At 32.1% G+C, this 15,454-nt stretch overlaps 1 protein-coding gene across 1 annotated transcript in view; it reads left to right on the top strand.

The window, feature by feature from the left end:
- Positions 1–5,308: 5,308 nt before the first annotated feature.
- The window catches only part of LOC114329923 (uncharacterized), a 135,979-nt gene continuing 125,833 nt past the window's right edge, over positions 5,309–15,454 (top strand). Inside the window, exon 1 of the mRNA XM_028279202.2 lies at positions 5,309–5,485. Within this exon, the coding sequence (XP_028135003.2) occupies positions 5,332–5,485 (154 nt within the window). The 5' untranslated portion in view covers positions 5,309–5,331. The remainder of the gene's footprint in view (positions 5,486–15,454) is intronic.

Raw genomic sequence — 15,454 nt, 5'->3', positions numbered from 1 at the left:
GCAGTTTTTGCTTAAAAATAGGTTCTACAGCAACTTCCGTGGTTATTTTGACCAAAAAATATTTCACCCCCGAGAAGGGGTGGAAACCACCCCCAACATAAAAACGGCAAGTATATAGGGTAGACTTTAAATTAGGAGATAAGTAGAGGCTATTCCCAAAATGTCATTAAAATCCATGCAGTAGGATAGAATTCGGAGGTAACATCCTGTTTTTGCTCTCATTGACTGGGGTATTTGTTTTAATTAAATTGCATTGCTTTCTACCAACACCCTTATAATTCCCCTCTGTCACATTTATGCATGCATATGAGAGCGAACATATAATTAGCATCATATTGCTAAATATTAATTTATCTCACGGTTGTGTGCGTGTAATGGATAAATATCGTCATCATCTCAATCAATTTTCTCAAAGTTCCTTAAATGGCATTCAAACGTGTCTCAAACTAAACCCTTATGCATTTAACACATGTTACAGAGCTTTAACAACCTTCTAATTAGCAAATCCTTGCCAGATGTTATAATTATTTCCCGGGATATTTATCCACCTTGGAGAAACTAGTTTCAATGTAATTAAACTAAAAGCCAACATTAGCTTAGCATAATATTATGGCAAAGCTAGTTAACTGGGTCTACAGATGGGCATGGTGATGCTGCTTTAATTTTTAAAACCACTTTGCAACATTTTTATGGGATGCTAGAAGTGTCACACGATAATTAGTCTAGCATAAAGTTTGAAGGTATAAATCTTATAAAATATTTTGTAAGGTTTCATTAATATTGCATAGGTTTTGGAAAAAGGACTGATGTGTTTTTTATAAAACATGACATAGGGTAGAAATATAAGTGGATATTGAGGTCTTTAAAACACGCTCGGTGTGATCGAAATATAGCAAATCAGTATTTGAAAGACCAGTTATCCACTAATATTTTACGCAATTTTTTTTTCGGTATACTTTGAAATCATATATTATTATAGGTCTGGATCCCGCGTATGAAAACAAAGTTATAATAGCAAGCTGGAAATTTATTAATAGCTTAAGGGTGTCTAGTCGGATAAACTTTGATATATGTGAACACTGGAACACTGGAACAGGGGCAGTTTTAATTGTGGAACAAAAGGTTAAAAATTTGGAACGGTCAGACCACGAAAACGGCACATTTATTTTGTCCGACAGAACAAACTTAAACTCTCCGAATAGAGATTAAACTCTCATGCAAAAATCAGACTGATATTTATCACCTGTCATAATTCCTGTCATTTGACATATTCTACATGTTCCACTCATTAAAACGCCCATTTGGTGATAAATAGCAGTCTGATTTTTGCACGAGAGTTTAATCTCTGTTCGGAGAGTTTAAGTCTGTTCTGTTCCGTCTGACCGTTCCAAATTTTTAACATTTTCCACAATTAAAACTTCCCCTATTCCATTGTTCCCATATATCAAAGTTTGTCCGACTAGATACCCTTAAGCTATTAACAAATTTTCAGCTTGCTATTAATCAATTTTTTTTTCATACGCGGGATCCAGACCTATTACTACACAAGATTGAAATAAGAGCTATTAATATAAAATGATTGAATTTGTGATATACATCAGTTTACCTTTCGTTGTTACGGAAATGAGAAAAACAAAAATTAATCTGCAATCTGTCACATAAGATTAATTGTTATTATTGCTTAAAAATGAATTCTAGCATTGATTACTTAAAAATAGTAATGCAGAATCGCGGTTAATACCGCAAAAATCGGAAGACGCTTATAAAAAAGAATACGACAAGTTCATTAAAAAAGAATACGACAAGTTCATAAGAAAAGTTCCATCAAGTATGCTAAAAAAACTATGTTAAACAAAGGGGTCGATTTAAAATCATTTGTGAAAATACCATGCATTCATAAAGGTAATTAGCAAGAATGGCCTGGCCAAAAAGGCGTATATATTTTAGGATTTTCAAATATTTGAATACAGCTTTTAAAACAATTATAGTAGGGGAGCGAAGTATGCTAAATGTGCAGTCACTCAAGCACTTTGCCATCACAGAGCCATGCACAAGCCAAAAAAAGTCAAGTAAAGTTTTTCATTTTAGTGGGCGCTTGCCATTTTTTAATTTAATTTTCCATTTTCAACAATCGTTTTTTCCGATTATAGCGCCATCTATCCATAATTTGAAAAAATGTTTCGAATAAAAGTTGCTTATTTTTACGTAAAGAATCCAAATCTGGAATAAAAATTTGGAGCCCCTATTTAAGATTTTAAAGTAACCCCCTCCCCACCCCCGTGGGGGGTCGTGTTCGGTACCATTCGACAGATTTTTCAAAAATATTGATTGATTAAGTGTATTTTGCAGTTTTTCGATCGAATGTTTATTTTGCAAAATATATTAAATATATTATATAATAAATTAAATTTACCCCCACCACTCTCCATGTGGGGTCATGTTTGGTATCCATCGAGAGATTTTTGAAAAATATTAAATAAAAATTTTCTAGTTTTTCGATCTAATGTTCATTTCGCGAATTATTCGCTTTTTTGTGAAACTTTTTAACTCACCCATTTCCTTACGCCCCACTCAAATCGTCAGATTTTTTAAATATACACTGTTTTGAATGTCCTTAACTTACCCTATCTTAATCTGACAATTTCAAGTATTTTTAAGGATAGATTTTTTCTTCAGGCCCCCCTTAACGAACTCCCCTGTGTTAAGAGCCAATATATGGTAGAGGTACATCTGCAGGGCACCAGGTTTCTCCCCAAATGATAATCTAACGCGCTCGAGTATTTGCAAAAATCCCCACTTGGGCTCCCCTACCATTATTGTTAGTAATATTTTATGCATTTTATTTATTTGACGTTACAAGGTTTGTATGTATACAAATTAGTCCTTTAATTTGTAATCTCACATTACTATTAACTTCCTAAATTTTTATAGGTTCACCGTGTATAATTGTAAAACATATCAATTAATAGCTTAATTAGAGTTTCTTTAACTTCCTTAAATTTGGATAAATTGCCAAATAGTGCTATTTCTAATTGTACTTCCTAGTGTTGCAATCGCTTCCTCGTTTAAATTGTAGTTGTAAGCTTTCAAAGTATTCATAAAGGTTTTTGTTACTATGAAAATGGGCAATAAACGTACTGATGATTTCAGGATTTTCGGATTCTTTTAGCGCAGTCTATTTAGAATAGTTACCTCATTAACAACTCTAGTGCGTAAGTCATTGTTTGAAGTTATGTCGACAGAGTGTAATTATCAGTAGCTCTCAATTTAGGGCAATCTAGTATAAAATTTTACCTAACCAACAACTGTAGTGTAATAATTCAGTAGCTGTTATAGTCCAGGGCGGATCTGTTTTGAGATGGACGTTGAGAGGTGACTCAAATTTTTTTGCAGAAATTGCTTGAAAATAAATCAAATAATAATATTTCAGTTATCCTCCCTCTCAAAAAGGTCCGGAACATTGTTTAAATAATCAAAATGTCAAAAATTGAAGGAAAAATTCGATTTTTTTCTTTGTTTTTTGATTATAACTTTAAAAGTATTCATTTCCGAGAAAAGTTGTACTGACATAAAAGTTGCGTAATTCAATTTACTACAATATAGAATTGGTTAAAAATTTAAAAAAATAGTAACCCTAGTTGCAAAATAGCAATAATTGCGAAAAAACCATACAAAAACAAGTATTCGCATTTTACGTTTTTCAACCATTTATGCTACACTTAGGAGCTTCATATTTCTCCCTGAAAAACTTTATGATACAGTAAAACAATACTGTAAATTTCATTAAGATCGGTTCAATAGATTTTGCAAAATAAATTTTGCAATACAGCTTTCGCAAAAAAAATTCATTTTTTCAAAATGTTACAGGACTGAAAGTAAAGCAGATAGCAAGTTGATTTTTTTTTTGCTTATAGAAATGTACTCTACCTTTCATTTGCAATTTTCAAAATTAAAATCGATTAATTACCACGGCGTCAGAAAATTTTTGAAATAAACAATAATTTTTGGTGCTACGCGCAGGACAGCTGTGTTCGATTCACACAGGTTGATTTCCACCAAAATTTCTTCTAATCTTTATCTAATATATTACTTTCTTACTCTATATTTTGTTGTATTTTAATATTTTAATTCCACAAAAATCAAACTAATTTTATTATTGTTTGTGAAATATTGTTTAAACAATTGAATATGTTTAAAAATAATAAACTTTTATTATTTAAGTTAAAATATATGAACAAAGAAAGTTTTTGCTAATAAAAGTGTTATTTCAAAGGATAGAGTATGTGTTTTTATTTTGCAATAAACAAATTTATTTATTTATATCAAAATTTCATAAAAATTAAAATGTATCAATCATTATAAAAGGTCATTGAAATGCCCAATCAGAGCAACCTATCCGCTGTCCTGCGCGTAGCACCAATAATTATTGCTTATTTAAAAAAATTCCTGACGCCGTGGTGTTAAGCGATTTTAATTTTGCAAAATTGCAAATGAATGGTACAGTACACTTCTATGTGCAAAAAAATTTTCAACTTGCTATCTGCTTTATTTTCAGTCCTGTAACATTTTGAAAAAATGAATTTTTTTTACGATTGAACCGATCTTAATGAAATTTACAGTATTGTTTTACTGTATCATAAAATTTTTCAAGGTGAAATATGAAGGTCCTAAGTGTAGCATAAATGGTTGAAAAACGTAAAATGCGAATACTTGTTTTTGTATGTTTTTTTCAAAATTATTGCTATTTTGCAACAATTGTGAGTATTTCTTAAATTTTTAACTAATTCTATATTATAGGAAATTTAATTACGCAACTTTTATGTCAGTACAACTTTTCTCGGAAATGAATACTTTTAAAGTTATAATCAAAAAACCAAGAAAAAAATCGAATTTTTCCTTAATTTTTTGACATTTTGTTTATTTAAACAATGTTCCGGACCTTTTTGAGAGGGAGGATAACTCAAATATTATTATTTGATTTATTTTCAAGCAATTCTGCAAAAAAATTTGAGTCACCCCTCAACGTCCAAATGTACTAATATTTTTACAGATCCGCCCTGGTCTATTAATAAAACCATTTTTTTACTCCACGACTTCAACATTTATTTTTATCATCGTGGATCTAGAATAAACGAACAATTCGAAACTTTCGAAAATATGACATCGAATGACAGTTGAAAACAATTTGAAAGCAAAAAATAATTTCCTTTAGAAGTTCTTGCTACATACAAATAATCACAAACAATTTTGTAATTATGATTTATTTATTGAAATAATTACTTAATTTATTTTTTCTTTGCAGGTGTGCCTCAAGGTGATTCTTCCGAAGACATGCGTTTCAGTATTCATCCCCTACCGGGCGATACAGGATTTTCCCAATGGGTAAGCGCGATGAAGATGGTCGCCCAGTTACCTGGAGGTATTCCTCCAGAATTCCGAAGAAGGCTGTGGTTACAATTAGCTGACAGACATCTGCTAGCTAAAGGTATGATTTTTCCCTACTTTCGAATAAATATGATATAGTCCAAGTAATGAAGCTTAAAATAGGACAAAACCTCGCAATTTTTGCAGAATAGATCGATTTGCTTGAAAATTTGAGAATAAGTAGTAGATAGTCCAAGGATCAAAATCTAATGAGGCCGAAAGGTGCTTTTACCATGGGGGTTGATCGCAAAAGTTGGTAAAAACATTCATTCCAAGCAAAAAACGTTCTATACATTTTTTTGATAAAGTTAATAGTTTTCGATTTATTCGCTATCGAAAGTGTTAGTTTTATATCGAAAGAATCAATGTTTTTTAATCAGGTTTTTGGTAATAACTCAAAAAGTTTTCGTTTTATCAAAACAACTTTGCTTAACAAAAATGTACCTTTTGAAAAAATAAACAAAACTTTTTTTTTATTTTCTTTAAGACCAATAGTAATCGAGCTATACTTTATTATATGTTAGCTCTTCTTCGTCAAATGCTAAATATTGTAGTTTCAAACTCAAAAGACGGGAATACTGCATTTTTCGAGGATAACTTGTTCAAGCTAATTTAAAGTATTTAAAAATATCTATCTACAGAAATAAAAGAAAAGTCTCTAGCTCAAAAATTAAGTAACTAATTATGAAAAGAATGTCAGTCCCTATTTTTTTCAGCGAAAAAGTGATCGGAAACTTGCCCCTACTTACCACCCTAATTAAAATTAGTCATTGACCTTATTTGGTCTTCTATATTTATGTATTATTAATAGGTTCTAGGGGTTTGACCGGATTAGAATGATTTGTTTTTAAAAAATGAAGTTAAAAGCGAATAACGAATTTTTGTAGTTTGGTAAAAAATGCCTTTTTTTAAGATTAGAAAGATTAGCATCAGAGATACGAAACCATATTTATATATAAAATTGTAGCTTATTTAATTTCTAAGAACGGCGTTGGCAAAAAATTTTTCTATGGCAAAAGTTGAGTGAGCTATTGACAATTAAATCTTGTAATAACATGCAAAAACCACCTTTACCAACCCTTTTACAGTCACCTCTTTTTGCGATTGATGATTTTAAAAGGATTTAATATTAATAGTCTTATATACCTTGTAGAAACCTACAAAATTCTTGTTTAACGAACGTTTTAGGATAAACAGTAAAAAAGTTACGGTTAAAAAATCAATATTTTTTTTGAAAAAACAAAAGGAGAAATCCAATTGGAAGCATGATAATGTAAGTTAGCGGTGTTTTTAGTCATTGGCCATATTCATACTTCTTTATTTATGTATTAATAATAGATGCCAGAAGTTTGACTGGCTTAGAATGATTAGTTTTTAAAAAACTGGAGTTAAAATCGAATAACGAATTTTTGTAGTTTGGTAAAAATGCCATTTTCTTCAGAATAGAAAGATTAGCATCAGAGATACGAAAAAATGTTTAAATATGAAATTGTAGGTTATTCAATTCCCAAGAACTTGGTTTGAAAAAAATTTTTCTACGGAAAAAATTGAGTGAATCGTAAATGAGTATAATATCGAATAACATTGATTTTTTCGATATAAATCTAAAACTTTCGATAGCGAATAAATCGAAAAATATTAATTTTATCAAAAAAATGTATAGAACATTTTTTGCTTAAATGAATGTTTTTATCAACTTTTGCGGTCAAAATATAATAAAAAATTTCCACCCCCAAGATGGGTGGTAACCACCCCCATGGTACAAGCGCCTTTCGGCATCATATAGATTTTGATTCTTGGACTATCCACTACTTATTCTCAAATTTTCAAGCAAATCGGCCCATTCTGTAAAAATTTACGAGGTGAAAAGCTTCGGTTCCTGGACTAATATGATAATCTGTAATTACTGTATCAGAAGTAAATCAGCGAATATTTTATATTGATATAGACAAGGCGAAAACGGCGGGTTCGCTGGGAAAAATATTCCCATGAGATTTTTTTGCATAATTACATTCGTGTGACATCCCAGTATAAGGTTCAAGAAGTCGCCCACGTGAAAAGTGAGCCAAATTTTTTTTAACAATTTTTTTTTAATCAAATTGCAAAAATCAATACTTTTGGCCCGGACAATTTTTATGTAGGTTTTATGGACCATTCTGGATAAAAAAGGTCTCTTATAATTTTTCTCTAAAGTTGATCATTTTCGAGTTATAAGCAATTTAAAATTGAAAAAAACGAAAAATGGCGATTTTCAAGGCTTAATAACTCGGTTAAAAGTTATTATTATGAAAGTCGGAAAGTGACTAAATCAAAGTTTAATGCCCCTCTACAAGATCCTGAAGAACTTTTTGTCATTATTTTATTACTAAGCTTTTATTCTTAAGTAATAATATTGAGCGCCATGCACGTGGTAGCCGGCCGTAGGTAATGCTGAGTGCGAGAGAGATGCCACTCCGGCAGTCCAATTGTGTATCTTACTCGCACTCACATCTACGGCCGGCTACCACGTGCCTGGCGCTCAATATTATTACTTAAAAATAACAGCTTAGTGATAAAATAAAAAATAATGACAAAAATTTCTTCAGGATCTTGTAGGGGGGGCATTAAACTTTGATTTAGTCACTTTCTGACTTTCATAATAATAACTTTTAACCGAGTTATTAAGCCTTGAAAATCGCCATTTTTGGTTTTTTAAACGCTTTTATTTAGTTCAATAGTTTGCGTCAAATCTTTAGACGTTAATTTGACTGCCTTTTCTTCAATGAAAATGAATGAAAATTTGCAGACATATGCATTCGCGGGAACAATACACGAATAGTCAATAAAAAAAATTTTTCATGTTTATTAATTGTTTAAATAAAAAAAACGATTTTAATGGAAAACGCTTAAATTCTCTTGTTTTTTACAATGTCAAAACTTGAAACTTTTACGGATTGTATAGCTAATGATATGAACAATACATAATTTCAATTTTTACGTTAATTGTTTACGTTATGCTTCATTAATAAACAATAAAGTTTCAAATTTTTTGCCGGTTCCGACTACTTTTCATGTTAGTACCTACATCATATGTTTTATACATATTTTAATAAACATAACGATATAGGGGAAGTGCGGGTATTGCCGCCCACTTAAGCAATTTATTGAATTATTCAAAAACTACAGGTCTTGAAAAAAAATGTCAACTGTCAAAATACAGTCATTTTATCTACTTCTAATTATTTAAGCCTAAAAGTATTCATTTATTTTATTTTGCGGAGTATGACATTTATTTTCACAAACCTACACTTGGGCGGAATTATCAGACTATGCGGGTAATAGCGCCCACTGATGGTATAATACCGCCCAGGGTTTACATTGTATAAAAATCAAACACAAAATAATTATTTACGCACAAACAACATCTATATATTTTTTATATAAAAAAACATATTCAAAGAATTACTTAAGTAAAAAAACATTTCAAACTGCACTCTATTTGAAATAATCGCATATAAAACTTTTGTGATTATCGTAACCACTACATTCTTTATGCGCCCATTTATGGCAAACTCCGCATCTGTACCACATTTCCGATTTTCCATATTCGCCACAATAGATGCACTCTTCTTCTACGTCGCTGCTGGGATCATCGGAACTGTGGTCATTGCAAATCTCCATTTCATCGTGTAGGGATGAACCGCTTGAAGAACTATCATCGAAGACTTTCCTCGTAACACGTTTAATTTTTTTATTAACGTGTTTTACATTTTTTGAAAGTTTTTGCTTTTCTTTCTTTTGTATTTTTCTATTTTCTTTTTGCTCCAGTTCTATTTTTTCTGGAGTCGCCGTCAAAATCTTTGAAATGCCTAATTTTCTACCCCTTTTTTAATTTATTTTCAGTTATGACGCACAACGGTGTCATTTCTTCAATCGATATATCTCCTTGTCTTTCATTTGTAATTCCTGATTTTGATGTTGAAGGAGTGACATCTGCATGAGCTTCGTTGGCTTTTGATGTACTTGGAATAACATTAGGTTCATTTGTTTCCAAGACTACATCTTTTGAAGGAACTCGATTTGTTTCTGAGATACAGGGAGTAAGTGCAGTTTCAGGAAGTTGTAGTTCAACAGCGGGAATATTAGAAAGGGTAGAAGGCAAAAAATCTTCGTCCGTGAAAATATTTGGTCTATATGGAACAATACCGCTTATTTCAAAGCCTTTTTGAGCTTTTTCCATGGTAGCTACATGAACGAATGCTCGATTCAAAATTTCAGATACATCAAATGGTGTTATTTTTTTGTGAACATTTCGTCTCATATAGAGTGAACATTCATTTGAATAGGCAGATTTTAGCGGCCCAAAAAATGTCAAATCTAGTGGCTGTAGCTTATTGGACGTGTGGGGCGAAAACGATAACATAATGATCCCATTTTCACGGCAAAATTCATAAGCAGCTAAAGAACAATGACTGCTGTGATTATCTAGCAACAACAATGCTGGGTTGTCGTTCGAAGTAGATGCGTGTTTATTAAAATGTTTAAGCCAAATCAAGAATAATTCTACAGTCATCCAGCCTTTGGCCGAGCATTCATATATGGCACCTACCGGTCCATTGCGTTTAAGCTGTTCCGACATTCGGATTCTAGGATAAATAAACATCGGAGGTATATATATCCCTGATGCACTTACTGAGCAGCACAGAGTTATATTTCGACCTCTCTCCCAACTTACAGCTTGTCCCAGTTGTTTGACGCCTTTTGGAGCTACAATTTTGGATGGAACCTGCACCGTGGTAATGCCTGTCTCGTTAACATTAAATATGCGGCAGGCTTGAAAGTTATATTTTGTTAAAACTATATTTAAATTTTTGAAAAAAAGGCCTAAACTTTCAGCATTAAAACCCGAAATTCTCCCTAAACTGGTTGCCTCGAGTTCCTCAAACTAAGATTTGGATGCCGTTTTAAGAAAGCTTGAAGCCAGTCTTTACCGGCCATTTTTTTGTCATCGTTGAAGCAGTGTTTGATATTATTTTTAACCGCAAACTCGTAGACGATTTTTCGTAAATCAGTGGCCGTTAGACCATAGAACATCTTTGCCAAATAGATGCAGCGATCAGCCACTCGCTTTTCTTGTTCAGTGGAAAATATAGGATGACGACCTAGTTGTGTTGCACAAGCATTGTTTGTATTTAACCTATCTTTTAATGTAGAATATGGGATACCTGAAAAAAGAACATTAGAAAATGGATTAAAAAATAAAGATCATTTATTACCAAACTCTCTTGCACTTTGCCTTTTCCCCTTTCCCTTTTTTGCCTTTTCTAACTGCATTTATAGCTTCCTGAAGCTGTTCTGCGCTCCATGTTGCCTTTTTCCGCGAATTCATCATTGTCTTTGGCATTCTTTATCCTAAATTAAAAATATATAAATAAATGTATAATACCGCCCTCTGGAGGGTAATACCGCCCAAGTTGGGCGAAATTACCCGTCATCGCCATATTTCAAACAAAACAATTGTTACTCGTTATTTCTCAAAATATTGAAAGAAACTGTTTCGATTCATATATATAAGAGGGCCGGTTACTAATTAATAAAAAAATCAAAAAATTAAGTATAAAAATAAGTTACTCACAAATTATTTTCGAGCTCCTAAAAATTATAGTGGCACCACACAAAACACGTTGACTTCTCTGAAACAACTAAATATGCTTATGGCCGGCGACCTTGTTGCACGGTTCTCTCAGTAGTATCGTGGCGTCATTTCGATGTTGCCAAAGTTACTATTTCTCTATATTTAAGATATTTTATAGAGTGGGCGGTATTTGCCGCTGGGCGGTAATACCCGCAGTTCCCCTACACACACCGGCAAAATTAGCCGAACACGTTAAAAATGGGACATGTTTGATGTCTCGTATTTCATAAACCAGTGGTCCGATTTGAGTGATTCTTTTAGTATGTTATAGCCTTATTATTTAAGAATATCGTTGTAATAATATTGTTGCTAGACAGGTAAATACCATTTTATACCGGGTGTACCAATCATACTGTGTTTTTTTTTAAAGTTTGGAACACCCTGTGGAATATTCTAGCATATGTAAAGTATTAGAATTAATACTCGATTGTAGACTTAGGCTTGCTTAACACTTTCCTTTTCGGTTCATTTACTTATGTGAGATAATAAAAAAGTTATGTGCGTTAACAACTATCCATGTTTTTCATCAATAAATCTCATAGTAGGGGAGGAAAGTATACTAAATTTGCAGTTACTCGAGCGTTATGGGAACCTATTGGATTGTGAAGAGTATATGCTAAAATCAGAAAAAGATTAAGTTAAGTTTTCCATAAAGTGGGGGACTTTTCATTTTTTAATTTAATTTTCCTAATGAAACAATCTTTTTTCTCCGATTATAGCGCTATTTCTCCATAATTCGAAAAAATCCCACCTCCGTGGGGGCTCGTGACACCCCACGGAGAGGGGTGGGGGGTAAATTAAAAATTATAAATACGAACCCTGCGATATTTTGCGAAATGAACATCAGATCGTAAAACTGCAAAATACACCTATTCAATATTTTTCAAAAATCTACCGAATGGCACCAAACACGACCCTCCACAGAGGTATGGTGGGGGGTTACATTAAAATATTAAATAGGAGCCCCAATTTTTATTGCAGATTTGGATCCTTGACGTAAAAATAAGCAACTTTTATTCGCAACATTTTTTCCTATTATGGATAAATAGCGCTATAATCGGAAAAAACGATTGGTGGAAATGGAAAATTAAATTGAAAAATGGAGAGTCCCACACTTTATGGAAAACTTAACTTTTTTTGGTTGTAGCACCCACTCTTCACAATCCACTCCAGGTCACAAGAACGCTAGAGTAATTGCAAATTTTGCATACTTTTCTCCCCTACTATGAGGATTTATTGATAAAAAACCTGGCTAGTTGTTAAAGCACATAACTTTTTTATTTTCTAACACAAGCAAATGAATCAAAAAAGAAAATGTTAAGAAAGCATAATTCTACAATCGAGTTTTAATTTTAATATTTTATATATGCTGGAATATTCCACAGGGTGTTCCGAACTTTAAGAAAAAACACAGTATGCTTGTTACATCCGGTATAAAATGACATTTACCTGTCTAGCAACAATATTATAACACCGATATTCTTAAATAATAAGGCTATAACATACTAAAAGAATCACTCAAATCGGACCACTGGTTTATGAAATATGAGACATCAAACATGTCCCATTTTTAACGTGTTCGGTTAATTATGCCGGTGTGTGTATTTTAATATCTGAAAAATGTAAGACTAAAAAGTAAAAAATAAAAAAATATGAAAAAAATTTTTTTAAGAAACGCTTTACTTTAGTTACGAGTGACTAAAATTAAAAATATTATAAAAAAATCAACTAAATAGTAAAAAATAAAAAAAAATTGAAAAAATCTAACACATTCGTTAAAGAAAAGCGTGGGGCGAAAACCGTTTATTCGATGAACACGCGCCACGCTTTTCTTTGACGGATGTGTTAGATTTTTTCAATTTTTTTTTATTTTTTGCTATTTAGTTGATTTTTTTATAATATTTTTAATTTTAGTCACTCGTAACTAAAGAAAAGCGTTTCTTAAAAAAAATTTTTTCATATTTTTTTATTTCAATTTTAAATTGCCTATAATTCGAAAAGGATCAACTTTACAGAAAAATTATAAGAGACCTTTTTTATCCGGAATGGTCCAGAAAATCTACAAAAAAATTGTCCGGGCCAAAAATATCGATTTTTGCAATTTGATTAAAAAAAAGTTGTTAAAAAAAATTTGGCCCACTTTTCACGTGGGCGACTTCTTGAACCTTATTCTGGGATGTCTCACGAATGTGATTATGCAAAAAAATCTCATGGGAATATTTTTCCAACGGATCCGCCGTTTTCGCCTTGTCTAATACGTCAATTCAGGTTTTGAAGGTATCAAAACAAAATAGAACAATAACGAATAGTCTTATTCTTCTTCTTCTAGTTTTATCACCATTTGCTACCTTATTTGCTGTCATTACTTTATTGACCGCACGTTTAAATAATTATGTTGTCGATTTTGCATACTGTGGTTAAGTATTTTAGCTTACATCTTTTTACTGTACCTATATATATATATATATATATATATATATATATATATATATATATATATATATATATATATAGTAGACGAAACGTCTTCAATAAATAGATGAAGTAGCTGAATTCTTTGTCTCTTTTTTCACCCACTTGACCGATAAAACCCTACACTTACGAGTGCTCCTTTGTTATATTGGAATTGACGGTCGTACTCCTTTATGATATATATATATATATATATATATATATATATATATATATATATATTTACTCCCAGCGTATGAAGTGAGCCACATATCAAAAGAAACTGCGGTTGAAGTGAGGTCCTGTACAAAGTGAGGTCCAGTATACGGACCTCACTTAGTCAATCAATGTAAGACTTTTTCGTAGACATGTACTGATAGCAAACACTGTTTTTTTACAAAAAAAAGTGGGACCTCACTTTGTATGGTCCACATCAATTTTTAGTTCAGAGATTTTCCGCATAGATGCGCTGACTTTGGCGTATATTTTCTTACCATGTATATTCTATGCCCTGTTGAATAACTTACGATACACATAGTGAGGACCATACAACTGGCAACATCTGTTCAACCAATCTTTAAAACAGTGGATCGTCAATCGTCGCATAAATTCAAACAGTACAAAAATGTTTAATACTTTAATCCTTTTTGAGAGCGTAGGCGCAAAATTTCGGTCGAGTTCTTTTTAAACGCATTTATTTTTTTCGAATCCTGAGATAACTAATAGGTATTTTTAAAATATTTAAACGCAAAATAGAAGACTACATTATTCCCGAGGGCAGAAAGTCCTTTATAATGAACAAAAAGTTTCTTTTGTAATATATATTTAAAATTAAAAATCAGACTATTTTTTTTCACCCCTGTGACTTATTAAAATAAATATTATAGAAGTTCTCAAGGACTTTCGACCATGGATAATACAGTAATATTTCTTTCTGCGTTTAAATTTTTTAAAAATACTTAAGGTTTTCTCAGTATTCGAAAAAAATGAACGCATTTAAAAATAATTCGAGCGAAATTTTTGCGCATATGCTCTCAGAAAGGCTTAAAATACTATAAATTTTTGTAATCAGTATTTCAATAGTTATTTATGATATAAGTGTTAAAAGTACACGTTTAAGGCACGCATGTGAAAGTTTGCAGAATGAGCGACAGCGAGTTCTGCAATTCACATGAGTGCCTTAAAAATGCACTTTTTAACACGCATATCATGCAATATTTTTTCTACAAACGTAATTACAGGACAATATCTACAAAAACTTTTACTTGAACTTGACTGACATTCCATTTTTATATTTTTTTGACATTACATCAAAATTGCCTATACGATCAATACGAATTGCAGTGCCATAAAAATTTTAAAGCACTAGTGCCTTAAAGCAGCGCCGGATAAAGGGGCGGGCGAGCCGGGCGACCGCCCGGGGCGCCAGAATTTTGGGGCGCCAAATTTTGAGAGACGCTGATATATAAATATAATATTTACCCCCCTCCGTGGCTCAGTGGTAAGAGCGCCTGCCTTTGGATCGAAAAAATCCGAAAGGTTGTGGGTTCGAATCTCACCAGGGTCGGAAATTTTTCATTTATTATAAATTAATAAATGAATATAGTTTCTGTCCTCGTGGGATCGGTTCTCACCGGAGGGACCGCAGACGTTCGGATACAATTAGCGTCTTTTTGCAAAGACAATGACGTCGACATTGCAAAGTAACAAGCCACTTACTCAACACCCACACTACTTACACATGACACTAGGTACCTAACTGTTCAAAATTACCGTACCTACCATGCCAATGGCCATTAGTTGTCGAGGCATTAGCTAAACAAAAAAAAAATATAATAATTTTTACATTCACTATTTTTTTGGACTTATAGATTATCTTTGGGCTAAGATTACTCCTAAGACAAT

This window comes from Diabrotica virgifera, chromosome 2 (genome assembly GCF_917563875.1).
Source record: "Diabrotica virgifera virgifera chromosome 2, PGI_DIABVI_V3a".
Classification (NCBI taxonomy): Eukaryota; Metazoa; Arthropoda; class Insecta; order Coleoptera; family Chrysomelidae; genus Diabrotica; species Diabrotica virgifera.
Note: the sequence above shows the minus strand (reverse complement) of the source record. Positions and strands in the feature narration are given on the sequence as shown.